At 48.7% G+C, this 17,962-nt stretch overlaps 1 protein-coding gene across 1 annotated transcript in view; it reads right to left on the bottom strand.

Moving 5' to 3' along the window:
* Positions 1-401: 401 nt before the first annotated feature.
* SCAP (SREBF chaperone) overlaps positions 402-17,962 on the bottom strand; it is a 64,105-nt gene continuing 46,544 nt past the window's right edge. Inside the window, 13 exon segments of the mRNA XM_050890956.1 lie at positions 402-613; positions 1,605-1,687; positions 2,207-2,292; positions 3,467-4,037; positions 4,183-4,298; positions 5,196-5,397; positions 6,142-6,336; positions 7,050-7,483; positions 8,481-8,699; positions 9,138-9,236; positions 13,833-13,891; positions 13,894-13,926; positions 14,832-14,944. Coding sequence (XP_050746913.1) covers positions 402-613; positions 1,605-1,687; positions 2,207-2,292; positions 3,467-4,037; positions 4,183-4,298; positions 5,196-5,397; positions 6,142-6,336; positions 7,050-7,483; positions 8,481-8,699; positions 9,138-9,236; positions 13,833-13,891; positions 13,894-13,926; positions 14,832-14,944 — 2,422 coding nt within the window.

The raw sequence follows: 17,962 nt of genomic DNA on the forward strand, positions 1-17,962 counted from the left end.
AGGTCACTGGAAGAGGGTAATGCCTGTCGGGCAGTGACAGGGCAGGGAAGCGATGTGCGTGGCTGAAGGGGACAGCTGCTGCTGGAGGGGACGAGGAGAAGACAGGGGATACCCGAGAACCCAGACCCTGCTATTCATGAAGTCGCCCAGCCCTAAGGCAAGAGGATCTCATGCTCACACAGGGCTCTGTCCTCCTAACTCCCCCAAGGGGCCACATCCAGGCAGACGAATATACCATGGGGAGCTTCAGGAATGCACTGGATTGGACTCCAACCACCCCACCCCGAACACTCACCTCCCTTTGTGCATGTACACACATCAGCTTTGCCCCCTGCCCACGTACAAGACAAGCTCACGTCCCGCAACGTTCACAGGACGGAGAAGCACCCACACCCCACCCGTTACAGGGCAGCAGCAGCCCCGCACTGCGGCCGAGGAAGCCTTACTCTCAGAGTGTGGTCCTGGCTCCCAGTGACCAGCCGTCCAGCCGCAGCTTTCAGCGCCGTGATCGGCTTCTGGTGGGCGCAGGACACGGTGTGGGTGAGCTGACACATGACGATGTCGCTGCTGCTGAAGACGGGGGAGGACGGGATGCTGCTTCTGCTCGGGGCTCCTGTGGCGAGACAGGCAGGTAAGTCCTCGCTGCAGCAGACGCAGCCTTACACTACAAGACTACTATCACCCAGAAATGGTGTGGTATCAGGGATGCCTGGATGCTGAACTTTAAGGAATTTGAACTGGTCCTCCAACGAGCCGAACACTCGGCACTCTGGCTGACACCAACAGAAGCTACAGCTGCTCAGCGCTCGTGAACAACTGGAGTGAGGGTCTCCAACAGGGTCCTCAGCAGCAGAAGGCCCTTCTGCAGATCAGCGGCCCCTAGGCAGTAAGTCTTCTGCAAGACTGAGGTCCCTCAAGCCCAAGAGCACTGCGATTACCCTTGTCAGAGGCAGCACAGACAGCTGGGCACAAGACTCTCTGCACTCTATGGGGAAAAGTCATTTCCACAGCCAGTCCTTTCCTGCAGAGCCTGCTCCGCTTCCAGATCTACAGCTTGCAGACCCCAGGACATCCCTCCAGGAATGCAACCATTCTCCCAGAGTAAGGCCAGGGTTTCTCTCCCCTCCAGGCCACTTCAGAACCAAAGGAGCCACTGCACTGCAAACCAGTTACCACCACGGACTACTTTTGTGTGTGTTGTGGTTGTGCCGAGGCCCCAAGCTGTATCGTGATTGTGTGGGGCTACGTGGTGTGCAAACGAGTGAGAACAGATCTTGCTGAAGGAGAAAATAAGTGAGAAGTGGGAGAGAAAAGAGGTACGGGGCAGAGCTGACCCTGGAACACACGTCTCTGCCTCCAGACCTAACACTGGAGAAAACCAGCACTCGAGACGCTCTCCCTGCATAGGGAACTCCCAAAGTATTCCTCACCGCTCCACAGCGGCTGGTTCGGCATCCTGCAGCGCAGGGTGTTTTGGAGCAGAGCACTATTACAACAGCTTATGAAGTGGGTGTGAGGAAGAGTCAGCTGCAAGGAGGCAAGGGAAGAGGAAAAGGCTCGGAGGAGCTCAGAGCAGCGCACAGCATGCTCAGACACTTGCTTACCTCGGAACTGCAGGTGGTTCAAGGACGTGTGTGTCTCTAGCGAAAAGAAATCTAAAGAGCCATTCAAGCGGGCAGCGACGATCCTGAGGGAGAAACGCAGGCACATGAGGAGAGGCCCTCCCCTGCTCTCACAGGGTGAGGAGCCCCGAGACCAGACCCCTTCCGAGGCAGAGCACAAACCACGCAGGCTCCCCCTGTGAGGAGGCACTCCTGACTGCAAGGAAGAGGGCTCGGAAATTATATTAAGCTCAGACCGCAGCATAAACTGGCAGATGGCAGTGCCTCTTGAAGAACAGCACACAGAAACCAGTGACCCAAAGGCCCCATCTCCCAGCTCTGAATTATTCTGGATATTCAGCTACTAGAAAGACCGAATATCTGTATGAAGAAGTGGCTGCTGGAACAGACCTGGACCCAGGAAAGCTCGCTCCACCATGCCCAGCTTGAGAGGTGGACACATGGGAAGGAAGAGACTTCCCAGCTGAGCCTCTGCTATCTGGAGCCGTTCGATCTCCATGGCAGGAGGGTGAGAGCTGGGGTCCTGGCTTACACCACGTGTTCTCCTCCCCTTGCAGGAGATCACCAAGCACAAACGCAATTACCTGTTGTTCAGAAAGACGAGCGCTGTGATGCCAGATTGACCTTCATCATTACTGCTGCGCAGGGTCCCCTCGATAGCGTCCCAAACCTGGAAGGAGAAGGGGTTAATGCCGTGATCCTGACCAGAAGACCGTTGAGGAGCTGGTGATCCACGTAACAGCTAACCTGTGCTGTACCACATACATCCCCTGGCTCCCTTAGCTGTCTGATCTCAACAAAGGAGCCTGTAGGCAGCTCCCACTTGGCACTAGTCATTACAATCAACAATATCCTTCTATCTGTCTTAAAGGGAAGCAGCAAGTTCTCAAGTGAACATCCTCTTGTTTGACAGCAGAAATGATGAATAGAATTCTTTTCTTCGAAAAAAATCCCCTAAGAGCTCTAAGGACCACAGCGCCGGCCGACCTCTCCAGGGACACAATCCACACGGTGTGCCCTGCTCTGACCGGAGGTCTGACCAACACTGCACAACGCGGGGCTCCCCGCAACGGGAGGGACCTAAGATCACACTTCCTCTTTTTCCCTCTAGCATTACTGCCAGTAACATGTATTTTAATCAATACTTCAAAATCTGCATGCCTTTCTTACCGGGGTCACAACGAACGCTAGCCCCGGTGCACCACACACACACCCTGCGGCGGCACGGGCTCCTGCTGCACGCCCCCCGTTCCCAGCTGTGCAGCACCTCTCTTTGCTCCCCGTCAGCCCCACATCTGCCCTGTTCTGAGCACGAAGTGCTCTGGATTTTGAAGCAATACGGTGAAGTGGACTGGAGACAAGTTCAGCAGCAAAACTCAGTCAGTGTCTCAAGGCAGCTGCTCGGGAGAAGGTATCTGAGCTCAAAAGCATACTTAAAGGACAAAGAAAAACAATGGAGTGGCCTGGCTGTGTCTTTGTTGGGAAGAATGAGAGCCGCTCACATGCAGTGCACGTCAAAAATTATTAAAAATTTTATTTCAAAATGATTTCTTTAAAAAAAACCCTGCATTTATTTTGAAGGAAAAATTCTAACTTAAATTTCCAAAAACAAAATTAAAATTAAACTAAGTCTGAAAGTTTCTCATTGGAGGAGATTTAAATTTCCAATTAAAATTTGCTTCAAAACCTGTACCATTCCTACAGAATTCCTATTCATTTTACCTTATTTCATGACTGACCAGTGACATTACTTAATGACAGGGCAATCTTTAAGCTTCTTCAGCCTTAAAGAGCTGCTGGCAGCTCACGCAGTGCCTGGGCTGGCAGCGAGCCTCGCTCCTCACCTCCAGCCTCCCGTTACTCCGGCCAGCGACAATCAGGTTCCCTTGCAGGTCCAGGCTCCAGACAGAGCTCTCCAAGTCTCCTCCCCAGGAAGGAAGCGGTGACGATTTGTCAAATCCCATAAAAGACTCGTCCCCCAGGCTCCTTCTGCGACTGCTGCAGCCTCCCTCCTCGGTCCCGCAGCCCAGGGAGCGGGGACTGCCGCTCCCCGCGCAGAAGCCGGCCTGTCCATGCGGGGCTGAGAGGCCAGCGAAGTTCACGCAGTTGGAGGTGCCGTGCTCTTCATACACTTTACCAACCAGGCTGCTGAAGTCATACCCGGTCTCCTTCTGGCGACCGCCCACAGCACGGAGCCGCGTCTCTGACTCGGCCACCTTCACCTGCTCAGAGAAGTTCGTGTCAATGAGAGACGTGAGGTCTGGCTGGTCGCAGAAAAGCGGCGGCTGGGGAGGGCTGAGCATCCTTTTCAGCTGGTGACTGTTCTCAAAAGAGTCGTCCAGACCATTCTTGCCATCCGGACTATGATCCCAGCTTTCCTGGTAATCAAAGATGCCGCTGCTGTCTCTTCGCAACCTAAAAGAGGTAATAAAAGGTCAGTCCTCCCACCTCTACTGTCAGAGAGGGCTGATTTCCTACAGAGGGGTTTGCACCAGCTGCTGAGCAGCGACTGTGGAGGGACCTGCCCGCAGCTGAATGACTTGGCACAGACACCGCATACCTTGGTTTGGGAATAACGGTGAGGCAGTCGCCAGTCTGAGCATCCCACACACGGATCTGGCCCACCAGGCAGCAGCTGACAAGCAGCATCCCATCACTAGCCAGACATTCGATGTCCTGGGAAGGAAGAACAAGCACAGCTGAGCACGTGGCACCACTGAGGCCTCTGGACTCTGACAATCACCTTGCGTGTGGCTGAGGAACTCTATAGACGATAAATTTTATGCCAAAACTACGTGGCTGGCTTAGCAACCTAGGGATACTCTGAGAACATGAGTACATCTTTGCCCAGAGTCCTAGATGTACACTAGACTGCTGCAAATCAGACAGACTCGGTCTGTCTTCCCTTTCCCTGACAAAGTATGGCCCAAAGAGATGGCAGGATCAGGAAGAGAGGTGCAGCTTCTCTGGAAGACATGGCACAGCATTTCAAACTCCATCTGACTGGATGCCCAAGAGCTTTGTTTCATCTCAGAATGGGAACAAACATCTTTCCCCTCAAGAAAAATGAGTGAACTGAGCAGCAGCACACTTCCATGCAAACCCATGGATGCTTTTAGCACTGGAAACAACATTTAACAGCCCAAACCTATGCGCTGACTTTCGTGAAGCAGGGAAAAAGGGATCCAGTAGGCATTAAGTATCAGGAATCTAGAGCTACCACAGCAAAGGCGGCTGGATGAGCCCAGCCAATAAAAGCCAACAGTTGGCTACACAGAGGAGGTAATAACAGCAATTGCAAAAAGCTCAGAGCAAGTCTCAGGAAGAAATGGAAAAGCGCTGCAGGAAACTTCACGCTACAATATCCATATATATATATATATATATATATATATATATATATATATAGCATTTGCCCCGGCTGTTAGCCTCCACGGCTGCATTACGCTAAGGCTGCATAGCTGGTCTGTCCTTCGTGAGGGCTGTTATTGAAATAAAACGAAGAGAACGGACGACGTGCGGCGCAAGTCAGTAAAATGCCTTTCTCGTAAGGACTGCACCTGTCCGACCTACCATGAGGTGACCCCTGAGAACCAAGGGGACGATCTCAGTCTCAGGTGGGGAGTAGCCGTAATCGTCACAGGGCAGGTCCCCCCTCTTCCTCCTGCTGTGCGAGAGCCCGTTCTGCCCGTAGTTCTTGGGGCAGAACACCCTGTACAGGCAGAAGAGCAGGAGGACCAGGATAATGCCCGAGGCCAGACCCAGAGCAGCCACCCTGGTGGGAGAGACAAAGAGATACAAAGACAAAAAGACGGTGAGATAAAGATCCAATTACTAGTCCACGGATAGAGTCTGAAAAATACTGTGAAAGTATTACACACGTTGCTGGTCTACATTTTTCAGCTGAGAAAAATTTCCAATAAGCTATAGTGATTTCTGGAAAATGAAAGGATTTTTTTAATGGGAAATGTCCATTTCAACAAGATTTTCAGACTTTTCAATAAGAAAAGTACATAGCAATTAAGACAGTAAGAAAACACTAGATAGGGATCAGGATAATATCAAGTGTGTTCAGCACAGCCAAAGGAGAATTGCAGATTCAGACGGCAAGCTGTGAGCCCGTCCTCTCAGCAGGAAAGGAAGGTCCCTGCTTGCATGAGAGTTTGATCTAACACCCAATAAAGCATTACTGAATCACGACATTTATTCCCAGAGGCGAACTCCTATCCCTGTTACCCAGTGATAAACCCCGTAATGCATCACATGCGCTAACAACCTGGGACGCACACACCCTCTCCTGCCAGGGAACTCAGCTGCTGAGAAAAACAGTGCCAGGAGAGATTAATTTAACGCTGCGCTAGCTAAGCTAGAGTGTCCCGAGCATTACAGGATTTTGCACTGAAGCTTTACAAATATTTTTTGGTCTCCCACCAGGAGAAGAGCCAAACAGCCAAAGAGCAACCCCTGTCTCCAAGGGAGTTAAGGCACGGTCAGAAGGCTGTATCAAGGACTCTCTTACTTGTAAAGAGTGACATCCTGGTGCCCTTGCAGCTTGGATGAGGCTTGGTCAGGCTGAGCTTCAGCATCCAGCTTCCCACTGCTTGAAGATAAGAAGGGGTGGTAGCGGTTAGCCTCCTGGGGATGCCGCACTTCTAAGGCCTCTTGTGGATTCAGGTACAGCGTGACAGGGATTGCTGGAAGGATGCTGATGTATCTGAAGGAATGGAAAGACGAGGATAGCTTAGGAACAACAGGCACAAAAAGACACAAAAATCCTAACAGGTAACCCAGCTCATCTTCCCACTAGCAGCCAAGGTAGGTCTCAGTATGTACTTTTCAGTCCAGTAGTTTTAGGTATTCTAAACTAAAGACCTCCTTCGAAATATTTTTCTCTAAAGATATTTCCCAGGTCTTAACCTGTAACTCTGTGGGAGAGGTTAAGAGCCAACAGTGGGATGAACTACTGATGAGATCAAATGGATCACACAGATTGAAGTAAGGATATAATGATCTGGTCCAGTGTCCTGTACACTGCAGGCCAGAAGACCTCACCAAGAAGTTTCTTCAGCTCAGATGTCTCTATTCCTCACATGTACCATCCCCATCACTTACAGATGATCATACATTGTTTTACAAAATTCTAAACTTCACCTCCAGGGTATAGGAAGACAACAAGCAAGCAATACACCCAAGAGCACAGAGAGAAACACAACCCTCATCCTCAGACAAGCAGCCCTGGAGAGTTTGGTACCTCTGCACCACACAGGAGGGCCTGTTTGATAGTCTCCTCCTGAAGACACATTTGGAGTAAGCCACACGGAACACACATTATCTAACTCTGAAGGACGAAGGATGGAAGAAAGAAAAACGCTTGGGGTCAATTCCACAATTCAAAGTGCCTGGGGCACTCAATGCCAGCCCACTTGCCTTTTGGCCAGAGTGATATTGTAGTAGCTGAAGAGAGACGGCCAGTGTCTGAAGGAAAGCTTCCTCCAAATCTCCTCATCCTCTGCTCCCCAGGTAACCTCTGCTTCAGTTCCAAGCTCCGTCTGTCCGTTCCCTTTGCCCTCTGGTCCCTGGGCCCAAGTGTGCTGGTTTGTCTCCAGCCTGCTCAGGGACTCCAGCCCTGACTTCTGCTCACGCTGCTGCGTCTGGTTTTCTGACAGCTGTATAGGGTCCGATGGGAAGACTGAGAGATCAATCTTGGGGTCCCCAGCAGGCAGGACCCCTCCAGGAACAGGCATAGGAGGCAGACCCGCTTCACCCAAAGGACTTTGCTCAGTGACCTGTGACGTGAGGTAGGTGCGGAGACCAGCAGGATCCGTGTAAACCAGGATTCCAATCCAGATCACCGTCCCGGCCTACACACGATGAGCAAAGAGACAAGCCCATTTAGTACATGGCCTTCACACTCCGCCTCCAACACCTCGTCAGCTCTCTGAGCTGATCAACAACATCCCAACCAAGGGTACGCCCTGCACTCCGTTATGGTCTTACTCCCGGCAGACACTTATCCTCTAAGAGGACTGGGAGAGGTTGCACAGCACGCACAAAAACTGAGCACGACTTTTCCGTGAGCCATCCAACTCAACCTGACGGTAAGAACCCCACTTCTCCCACACAAATACACAGCAGGGAAGAGACTCCTTGCTGGCGGCTGGGACCAGCACATCTGCCACCCTCAAACAGGAAAGCTGGAAAGGCTTAATTCAGGGTTCTGGTTCATGAGCTCTGCAAGACCTACTGCAGCAGCCACGGTTCACAGACTGATGTATTAATTTAACTTAAACTGCCATCAGTGTTAGTTGACAGTAACAGACTGGGCTGTGGTTTGTAGAGCCGAAGAACACACACATTCCTCTGCTTCCATTACAGACATCCAGAATAGAGATGGGGGGGACAAGCAGGGGCAATAACTGGTGTAACCGCTGCAGTTACACCTGCAAAAGGAAAAGCCTTAGTCTTTCATGTAGCAAAATAGCTCCATGTCTTTAGTCCACGTTATCTGCAGGAACAAAACATCATTTCTGCTCTGCAAAAATCTTCTCTCTCCACTCATACAGTCCTTGAAAATCTGCTTATATAAAAGCAGATTTTTGTCTCAAAGCAAATATCAGAAAATTACCCACTACCACCCAAACATCCTGCAAACAGCAGAGCCCTGGAGCTAATACAGGCAGAGCGATGTTCTTAGGGAAGTACTTCTTGAGCCGTATTTACCATGGGGCAGCATAAGTCTTGCAGGGGAACAAGGATGTATGAAAATGTTGGGCTTTTTTTCCCCTCCCAGAAGCCTATTTGGGTCGGGTTAGTGTCCAGCAGGAAGGGGCACCAGATAACAAACACCACATGGCATACCATGATGAGTCTCTGGGCCAGCCGGGTCCTGGCGAAGAAGTAAATCACCCGCAGCCTCTTTGGCAGGCGCAGATTCCTGAAAGACGATGGCTGCAGGGTGATGGTGTGGGGGGTGGCAGGTCGTATAGCTGGCTGGCGTTCGTAGCGCTGAGAGCGGCTGACAGGCTTCGCTGGGGGCATGCAGGCTTCTGCTGGCAACCGTTTGTTCAGATCAGCAAGCTGCCAAGAGAAAAGCAAACGTGTGAGAGCTGTGGTGATGAGGTCCCTCAAGAGCAGATGTGTGCAGAGACAGCTATCTTCGATACATGCCCACGTCCGAGTTCCCACCTTCACCCTCGAGTCAATCTGTCCCAGCTTCTCTCCAGCACACACTCTCTTCTTCACCCAGCCGTGGTCATCTGTTTGTGACCATGTCTCCTTCCAGGCCATTTACCCCAAATCGGCACGTTTATATACCTGAGGGTGTCTTGCTCCCTCAAGCGTCCTGTCCCCAATCCCTGCCTATGTGTAACCAAGCAAGTACTGCCCCAGAACTTTTACAGCTCAGTCTTTTCTGTTTAGAGAGTGAAAATCACATGGTGTGCTTCCTTTAATCCTTCCACAATAGCAGAGAAGGAAAACCCAAGGCAAAACCCGGTGTTCTTGGCCCTTCCTTACCTCCATACGGCGAATGTCAATGGACAGCACGGTAGTGAAGAAAAACATCTGCAGAAAGAAGTCAGACACCAGGCCAACCACAGCGAAGAGGCAGAACTCCTGCAGACAGGACACACTGATTAGCTATGGCAGCCGCGGAGACAACGGTAAATATTTCAACTTCAGAAAAAGGGAAACTCAGCAAACTCTTGCCCAGAGCGCAGGCCTGAGCCTATTTTACTGACAAATCCTACTATCAATATTTTGTAATAGTTCAGAGTTTGGTGCTAAAAAAGTCCATGTGAGAACTCAAGAGCATATTTATTCAGATTCGCATTCTTTGTTCTTCTTAGCCATAAAACATCAAAGCACTATTGGAAAAAACAGCAGAGGATGTTTTCCCAGTTCACAAAGCTGTGGCAGGGCTGCAGCCAGAGCTCTCAGCCTCCTGCCCAGGTGTTCAAATCACAAGGCCAAACAGCCCCCAACGGTGAGAGTTTCCTGCACATTACCAATAAACCTCAGCCCTAATTTAAGATTCCTCCAGGAACAGAGGTTGCTCAGGAACCGGATCAATCACTCTCCAACCAAAGACAGACCACTGAAGTCACTGTACATCTGTGTACTTGTTTGCAGCCATTCTCCAGGGCCCCGGCTAAACCATTTCTGCTTAAATCACACTTTTGGCTAATGTATGTTTGATGGGCAAATTTCTGCTCCGATGCCCCTGGAAGAAAAGGCCCATACCCACTCTCAGAGGTCTCTAAACAACAAATATATGGGAAATAACGTTTGCAAAAGCCGGTGTTTCCTAAGCTTCCTGCAATGCTCCACTTTCCCCAGCAGGTGCCATTGCAGAAATAAGGATTAAAAGATTCAGCCCAGCAGCAGAAATGCAGTCAACTCCCAGATCCTCCCTATAAAACAAATGCACACTCTTACCCTAATCCCCATTAGCGCTAAGTGCCCTCCTCTCTCCCCCACTACATTCAAAACTTCACAGCAACACAGAATTAAAATATTTTTGAGAGGTGTCTTGTTTCCCTTGGAGGTACAAATTTCTGTCAGGACCTGTCAGGACCCAACAAGGATCTAGTAAACATGGAGGCATCAAGAAAGCTGAATGTAAGCAGGAGTAAAAACCTTAGGCTAAAAAACAGATTAAAGATTCTGGCCCTCACTTGCAGAGCAGAGCTGGCAAACACCCACTGCCATTCACTGCCTGCCTGCTGGCATGGTGGCATGCTCACTACCTGCAGACCAAGCCAGGACACATCCGCCTAAGGGGAAGGAGCGAGGCTCTAGAGATTCATTTCTTTTATCCTCCTCCTTCCTATGTTGGCCCCAGCTTCTTGCATAAGGCTGAAGGCCAATATCAGCACAGTGAAATGGAAAGAGATAGCGTGAAAGGCTATCCAAAATCTCTAAACAAACCTTGAGACCTCCCCATCCTGTCCAAGCTGTTCTCAAAACATAAGCAATCAACTGCTTGTTATTTAAAAATCAGTGTGATATGAAACGAGATAATGAGGTCAGCTGCCCCTCCCCAAACCTCCCAGTGACAGCAGCACAAGGAAGCAGGTTCTGACCAGGTTTTTCTCTTTAGCCCCTTCCCCAACATCTGACAGGAGGTTTTGGGAGCAGAGGGATGACAGCACAACACAGGTTCCTCTCGCAAAGACAAAACCAGAAGGAAAGTAATGTCCATCCGGATTTCACCCAGACCTCAGCAAACACAGGCTCCACAAAGGGCAGGCTCTGCACAGACAGATACTAATTCTGTTAATACCTCCACTTACTCCACTTAGGATTAGACACATCTGAAGCTGCTAGCCCTGGAAATCTAAAATCTTCTTATACTTGGATACTGCACACCCTACGGCAAAACCCAAAGTGATTTCAGTGGGTGCAGGATCGGGCCCAGTACAAGGTAGCGGATCAGAGATGAAAAACACAGGTTGAGCGCTCAGCACGCACCCCTGCAGCATCTCAGGACCATCAACAGTGACACTGTGCCAGGAGAGCGGGGGTCTCTACCCACCTGCAATGCAAGGCAAGAGGATTTCATTGCTGCTCACAATTACGAGGGATTTAAAGCGGATACACAATTCTCATCTGAAGCCAAACTCTATTTTAGGACAAGGAGAGCCACAGAAAACATAGAAAATTCCCTTCTGCTAAATGAGCTGCACTGCCAAGGACTAACTGAGAAAAATGACAAGACCCATTACAGCTCTGGGGGCAGCTGAGTGCCTTCAGCAAAGAAATGCCTCTCTCTTCTGTTATTCCCTATACCAGATAGCACCTGAACGACCCAGCACTGCACTGCTCCCTCTGGCAGCCTAGAGCAAAGGTCCCTGCCAGATTTACGCAGCCTGGCTCTCTTTCTGCCAGATTCCTTGGACTCTGCAACGCGAGTACAGCACATTATCTGTACAGTGTCCTTCACTCTCAGGGACGAAGATAAGGGGCGTACACCAGCCTCCAGCAGAGCAGCTGTCAGTCTTTAACAGACAGCATCCCTGCGAGATTCTTCCTCCGGAGAAAGCAAGCATCCAAGCAAAGACAGGATCACATGGAGAGCAGAGAGTGGATGTCATCACTTGGGTCAAAATGCTGTAATAAACCGGAGTACTTTAACAGAGATAACGTGGGGGTGGGGGCATGGTGTCATTTTTCCCATGGCTCTGCTGACGCTGTTATATGGCTCTGCCCCGTCCCTTTTATCACACGCCTTTATCTCCTGTAACCAGTGCACCCTGCAAGCTCCTCTATAGCAGAGTGCCACAAGAAAGTGAACTGTCCCCGCGGTATCCGCACGACAGGGCTGCTGGCACTACGCTCGCTTCACAGATACTGTCAAGCTTCACTTTCCGAGATCAAGCAGCGCAGCAATGAAACAGAGGCCGAAAGGTGCTAATATACCGTATGAATGAGCCCAATTTAGACCTAAAGGATGGATCATGCCAGCATTTGAGCTGAGCAATCTCTGCAATCGGCTTCAAATAAAACAAATCAGGCCACAACAGGTGGCCGGCTGTAGCCTGGGGAATTCTACTGTAGCTCCTCTCTTGCTGTCCTCTTGGATACTGAGAGAGAATCTCAGGAACTGCGACATTCAGCCTGCAATGCTCCAGTCCAACCTGAAGGTTGAATCTTCTTAGATTGTAATACGCTTTAATCTGCAGTCTCTACTGGTGAGGCCCCGATGTTAAAGCAAGGATATACACAACCCACCCCTCTTCATGCAGGTCACGCCGTGGCCAGCGAGCACCTAGCGAGGGCCCGGAGCAGCCTCCAACTGTGTAGATGCTGGGATACTCCTGCCTTCGCTTGCTGACTGCGCCTGCCAGAAATTTCCAGAGACAACAGGCTGACACCTCCCCGAAGTCTGGCTGCAGAGGTGCTACGGAATTGGTGACGAGGATTTGTCTAGGCAGTACTTCTGTTCGTGTAGCTCACCAGGAGCAAGCCCTGCTTGGTCAAGGATCAGAAATCAAATGGCATCAGCTTCCTGATACAACTCAGCAAGCACAGCCCTGAAAAGGGGACTCTGCAGCAGAGAAAGTAACACACTGTGAGGCAGAAGACCTTGATGCTATTTTCAGTGCAACACAGACCCAACGACATGACCCCTGACAGATCATTCTGCCTTGAGGTTTCAGTTTGCTCACCCATGAAACAGAGACAGTGACATCTGTGGTTGTAAAAACCTACAGATTTGTCAATCTGGTGAACGAGCCCCAAACAGATTGTCCACCCTAATTCTTGAAGCAGATATTCTACAGTAGGGTTTTGTTTTTTCCTTCCATCCACTTATAAGGTGGATTAGCCAGCTCACAAAAAGGCATTTTAAGGTTGGAATAAGGTTGCCCCACAGCAAAGGCACTGGGCAGTGTTAAGTTCTGTGATAGGAAGCTCATTTCCACAAACAGAAGGAGCATGGACAGACGGGAGGGAGGGAAATCAGCCCCTGCTCCGGCTCCTCCCAGGGCTGTCGCAGCAAAGTGATCAGGCCCATGGTATGGGGGTGACAGCCATCACGACGAGTCAATGAGAGGGGCTCTCCAAACCCCTGTGTCCTGTAGCCCGTGTGTCTGCGGTGCCGGCAACCGGAACGAGCAGGGTCTAAGCACCAGCAAATGGAACGGGGACCACGGGGCACAGGAGCCCACGTGTCTGGGTCACCAGCAACAGGAGCACATCAGAGTAAGCACGGCAGCGTGTGATCACTAGTGACTACTGAGCCAGGCAGCTGGTGAGCAGGGTGAGTGGCTTGGGAGCCAGGTACGTGTGTGTCCCCGGGCGAGAGGGCTGGAGGAGTTGGTTACGAGACGGACCAGGGGCTCCAGGCCAACTGCCAGAGGGACTGGTGGGCTGGGGGGCGACTGAGAGACCTGCTTGCTTTTGCATGTGTGTGTGTAAGTGTGTGTGTAAGTGTGTAAGGCAACTGGGGAGAGCAAGGATCCAGGGCCAACTACTGGATGAACTGAATGTGTAAGGAAGGATCCTGACTGGGGACACTAGGGATCCAGGGGCAGCTGCTGGACAGAAGGCTAGCTCCTGGAGGGATCCACATTCTACAGATGTATATATTTTCCACTACAGAATCCTTATCCCAATCAGCCAGAGAGGGGAGGAGAATATTGCACACTGCATTCCTGCAGTGCCTACAAGCCTCTGTCCTGCAAACTCAAACTGATCAGCCATACTCACCTGGATGGCTGGGACAAGGGTGAAATACCCGATCAAGATGATCCCAAGCTCTGTGCCATATTCTTCATGATCGACCAGCTCTCATTGCTCAAGCCTGGAGAAAGAACATGCAAAGACAGGTAAAAGGAGACTGTTCACTAGCGGACAGCCATGAGCGTAGCAAAAAGGAACTGGATTTCCCTTCTTTAAAATTAGGCGTCTATAGACAACAGGCAAAAAAGGCACTTTCAGACTAAAATTAATCTGATCTATTTTGAATATCGAAGTCAAAGAACTGGACTGTAGACTCCCAATGTCTTTATGAGCGGGATCATCATTAACTACAAAGGGAGCTCAGGATGACTCTCTCAGCTCGCAACTGTCCTGACTTAAGCAGTCGGAGGGTACTGCACAGGGCAATACAGGCATTCACAAGTGTAAAGGACCATTGAGTTTTTGAGTCCTGTTTTCCATCTAGGATACAAACCATTTGTATTTTTAAAACTACATAGATTTTTCTAGGCATCACTCTAGAATCTCTCTTCCCTGATGTTTAGAAACATCTTTTAAGTTTGCAAACTCCATTTATCCGTGATTTGAGCGCACGCAAATCCTTATGCAGGTTCAGAGTGTATCTATAATAGAGAAGATAATTTTGCCACAGACTCAGCAGAGCTTCGTATGACCTGTGGACTGCACTTACGATATTCATGACACGAGAGGACAAGGTGCTAAATATCTATACCAGGAGATACAGCTCTCCCTTACTAACACTTTTTTAAACTTTTTCACCAATGCTTCAGTCAACAGTCTTAAAAAGCAGTGCCCACAATTACAGGCTTGTATTAGTTCTTGGAATTAACAAAAACAGTACAAAAAGACTAATAGAATACAACTCACATTCAACACACACAGTCCTTCTTTCCTTCACAGACAGAACTAAGATCATTCCCCATCTCCCAGCCCTTGGGTTACCCTAATTTTCTCTCTCTTAACAGTTTTCCAGAGCAGGCTGCATACCTTGGGCAATGCGTAGCTTCACTTCCAGGTCAACGGGTGTAGAGACAACTGACTTGGTGAGAACCAACACGTTCTCTAGGCCAATCACTACAACCAAGTATGGAAATATCTCTCTAGAGGAAACAGAATCAGAACTGAGAATGAGATCCTTGGTGAAAAAGAAGGGAAGAACGCGAGTTAAGCAGCAAACACACATCCTAGAGTCAAGGCGAGGAAACGCTATCCAGCGCTCTTAGCCAAATCCCTTCTCATACAATATTACTCTATGATGAGGTGAGGGTTCTGTATTTCATCTGCTTTGGACAGATATTAACATTTTTGCAAAGCTGCATGATTTTCCGGAAAATGGCCATTGTAGACCACCACCAATTTAGTCTTAATGCTTCCTAGGGTTGGGACAGCGCCCCTCAAAGCGTCTCTCCAGCATCTAGTACAAAGAGGTGCAAATCAAAAAGATGGACTTTGGACACCACTGCAATAGACTCAGTAATAATTAGTCAGCAAGAGAGCATTACAACAAGAGGGTAGGGAGCATGTCCCACCATCAACAATGAAAATCCTGATAAATCACAGCTAAGCATTACATTAAACAAAACTTTCAAAAAAAAAGTCTCAAGTGAAAAGCACGGGCAGTGCCTGGTTCAGATACCCAGTGGGCAAATCTTCCACACCTTGCAGGTGCTGTAAGCAATCCAGTCTCGGGCAGGGAAGGAAACACATGAAGGGACTTTTCTGTTGGGAGGAGATAAATTAACATGCATGGAGCTCTGTTCTCCAGTACACCACGTAGCTCAGAAGCCACAACACTGAGAACAACAAGAAATGTACATATGCTTTGTACCTAAATAAACTAAATCCTGCCAGGAGCAGTTTCTACCCAAGAGTCAAGAAAACACACTGAAATGGATTTGCCCTTCAGAATATATGCACGCAGAAAAGTAAGACTACCCAAGGTCACCACCATTAATTTATTCAACTCTTCTTCTCACCCCTAATTTTTTTTCTCTCATTTGAACTACTTGCAGTCCAGATCAGAGAGAAAAAGCTGTTCCACGCCAGAACATGGTAGATAGTAAATCTCTTCATTTCCCTCCAGCTAAACTTAAGCAAAAATACTAAAGCCGTCATTGTGGAGGGTAATGGATTTGTGCTGTGCTGGTATGTATGGATTCAAAAGGAGAATGTGCGTGCGTGCATGCACACACACCCCTTGGCACATCACTAACAGCCAAGAAAGGTAAACAACAGGGTTTCAGAAGAACACCTTCTGCTTTCTGTCATTACCTGCCATAACCCCCAAGGACCACCTTCCCAAATGCTGTTTTCGATTGCCTACGGCCATCTGACATGGGCTTCAACAACATTTGCACACATATAGCTGTCAGCAGCCTGTACCTTACAAGTTCAGCTGGGGAAAAACATCTGTCTGGAACCACTGCTAACTCAGCTACTTCATTCCAATTGATTCCTTGAACAAACAGCAAGCTGAAACAGCAAGAGCTCCACTGAAAGCAAGACTACAAAAAAAAACCCAAAAAGCAAAAAACAAACTCCACGCACCCTTCTCCAGGTATCCTAACCAAATTTTAGCTCTAACAATTGTGGAACACGTCAGTCCCTTCACCTCCTGTCCAAAAGCTGCGCAGGCAGTGAATTTCCATACAAGTGAACAAAACTACAAATATATATAAGCCTCTCATGGGCAACTTCCTGTTAATGTCAAAGAATCCAAAATCTAGCAAGTACAACTCAGTCTTGCCTTTATCTAAAGCATTTTCAGTTCATAACGTGTGTCACTCCTCCAAGTAGTACTTTAGGACAGGAGACAGATGTGAGAAAAGCTCTTTGTAATCCTCAGGGATGGAAATATCTAAATAAAGAGAATGCAACAAACATGAAGGAGAGCTCTGCTGCCCCGGCACAGCACAGCACCATCCTGCAGAGCATGTTATCTGCAGGGGTACGCTCTTGCAGAGTCCTTGCAGAGTCCTGTCCTTATGCACAGTCCTGCAAGATACGCTGGGGGTCTAGCACCATTTCCAGATAAGCTGCAGAAAGCCTTCAGAAGGCAGTACAAATGCGGAAAAGAAAACCCATAATTCTCTCATCAACTATGTCCTACTTAAACCGTAACTTCTACTGCAGAAGATAATTAACTAATAGTCCCAGGTTACGAGTTTCAATAGTCCTTGAAGAGTCAGCAGTTTTCATGTTAAATGACGAGCAGTTTAAAAGCAATGAGACATTAGCTTTTCTTGAAGAGTAATGCGACTCTGTGCAGGACAAACACAAGCTGTTCACGCCCTGCAACTCCAAAACCTGAGTTCATTTGTCCCCACTCAGAGTGAGGCAGAGGGCAAGAGATCCTCGTTATATTTTCTGCCATACCGTGCCAAGCACTGAGAAAGAGCTTACAAGAGGAAGAGGAAGAGCAAGGGGAGATGCTATATCGTGTCCATCTACTGAAACATTTACACTTCACTTACTTAACGCTTTGATGCCAGAAGGTGCTGCATCATAGCGTGATCCAGCATCCCAGAGAGTCAACAGAAACAGTACTGTTAACTCATAAAGAAAACAGATCTTCTCTGACTCCATATATACTTGTGAACAGAGACAACCTCTGGTTTATCCAAAATGTTTGGAAGATTTAAGAATTTATCACATCAGCCTTTCTTATCTAAAATGCAAACATTGACATTTGAGCTAGTCGGTTTAGGCCTTTTTTAATAGGCAACAAGGAGAAGTAGTTCATCATTTCAGATTGTGATTCCTCTAACCTAGCTGAGATGCCAAGTTATGGGCTGGTGGCTTGTGCTCTGGACTCATCTAGAGACTCTCCCAGTTCACCAGCACGCAGGAATCCCGCTTCCAGTGAACTCCAGGCATTCTCCTCAACTTCACTGTTTATTCTTTCTTAAATCCTGCACAGATCATGTCACCTATTTCCACTTAGTTTTCTTTTCTGTAAAATAAGACTAATGCCTACCTCACCTATAATCATTTTACTTCATTATAAAAGTTGATTGATAACGATTAAGGTCCAGTTTATATATCATATCTGTAGCAAGCAAACACTGATCTCTAAGCAACAGCTTTATTGTAATACCTTACAAAAACCAGTGAGGGAA

This window comes from Gymnogyps californianus, chromosome 2 (assembly GCF_018139145.2).
Source record: "Gymnogyps californianus isolate 813 chromosome 2, ASM1813914v2, whole genome shotgun sequence".
NCBI lineage: Eukaryota > Metazoa > Chordata > Aves > Accipitriformes > Cathartidae > Gymnogyps > Gymnogyps californianus.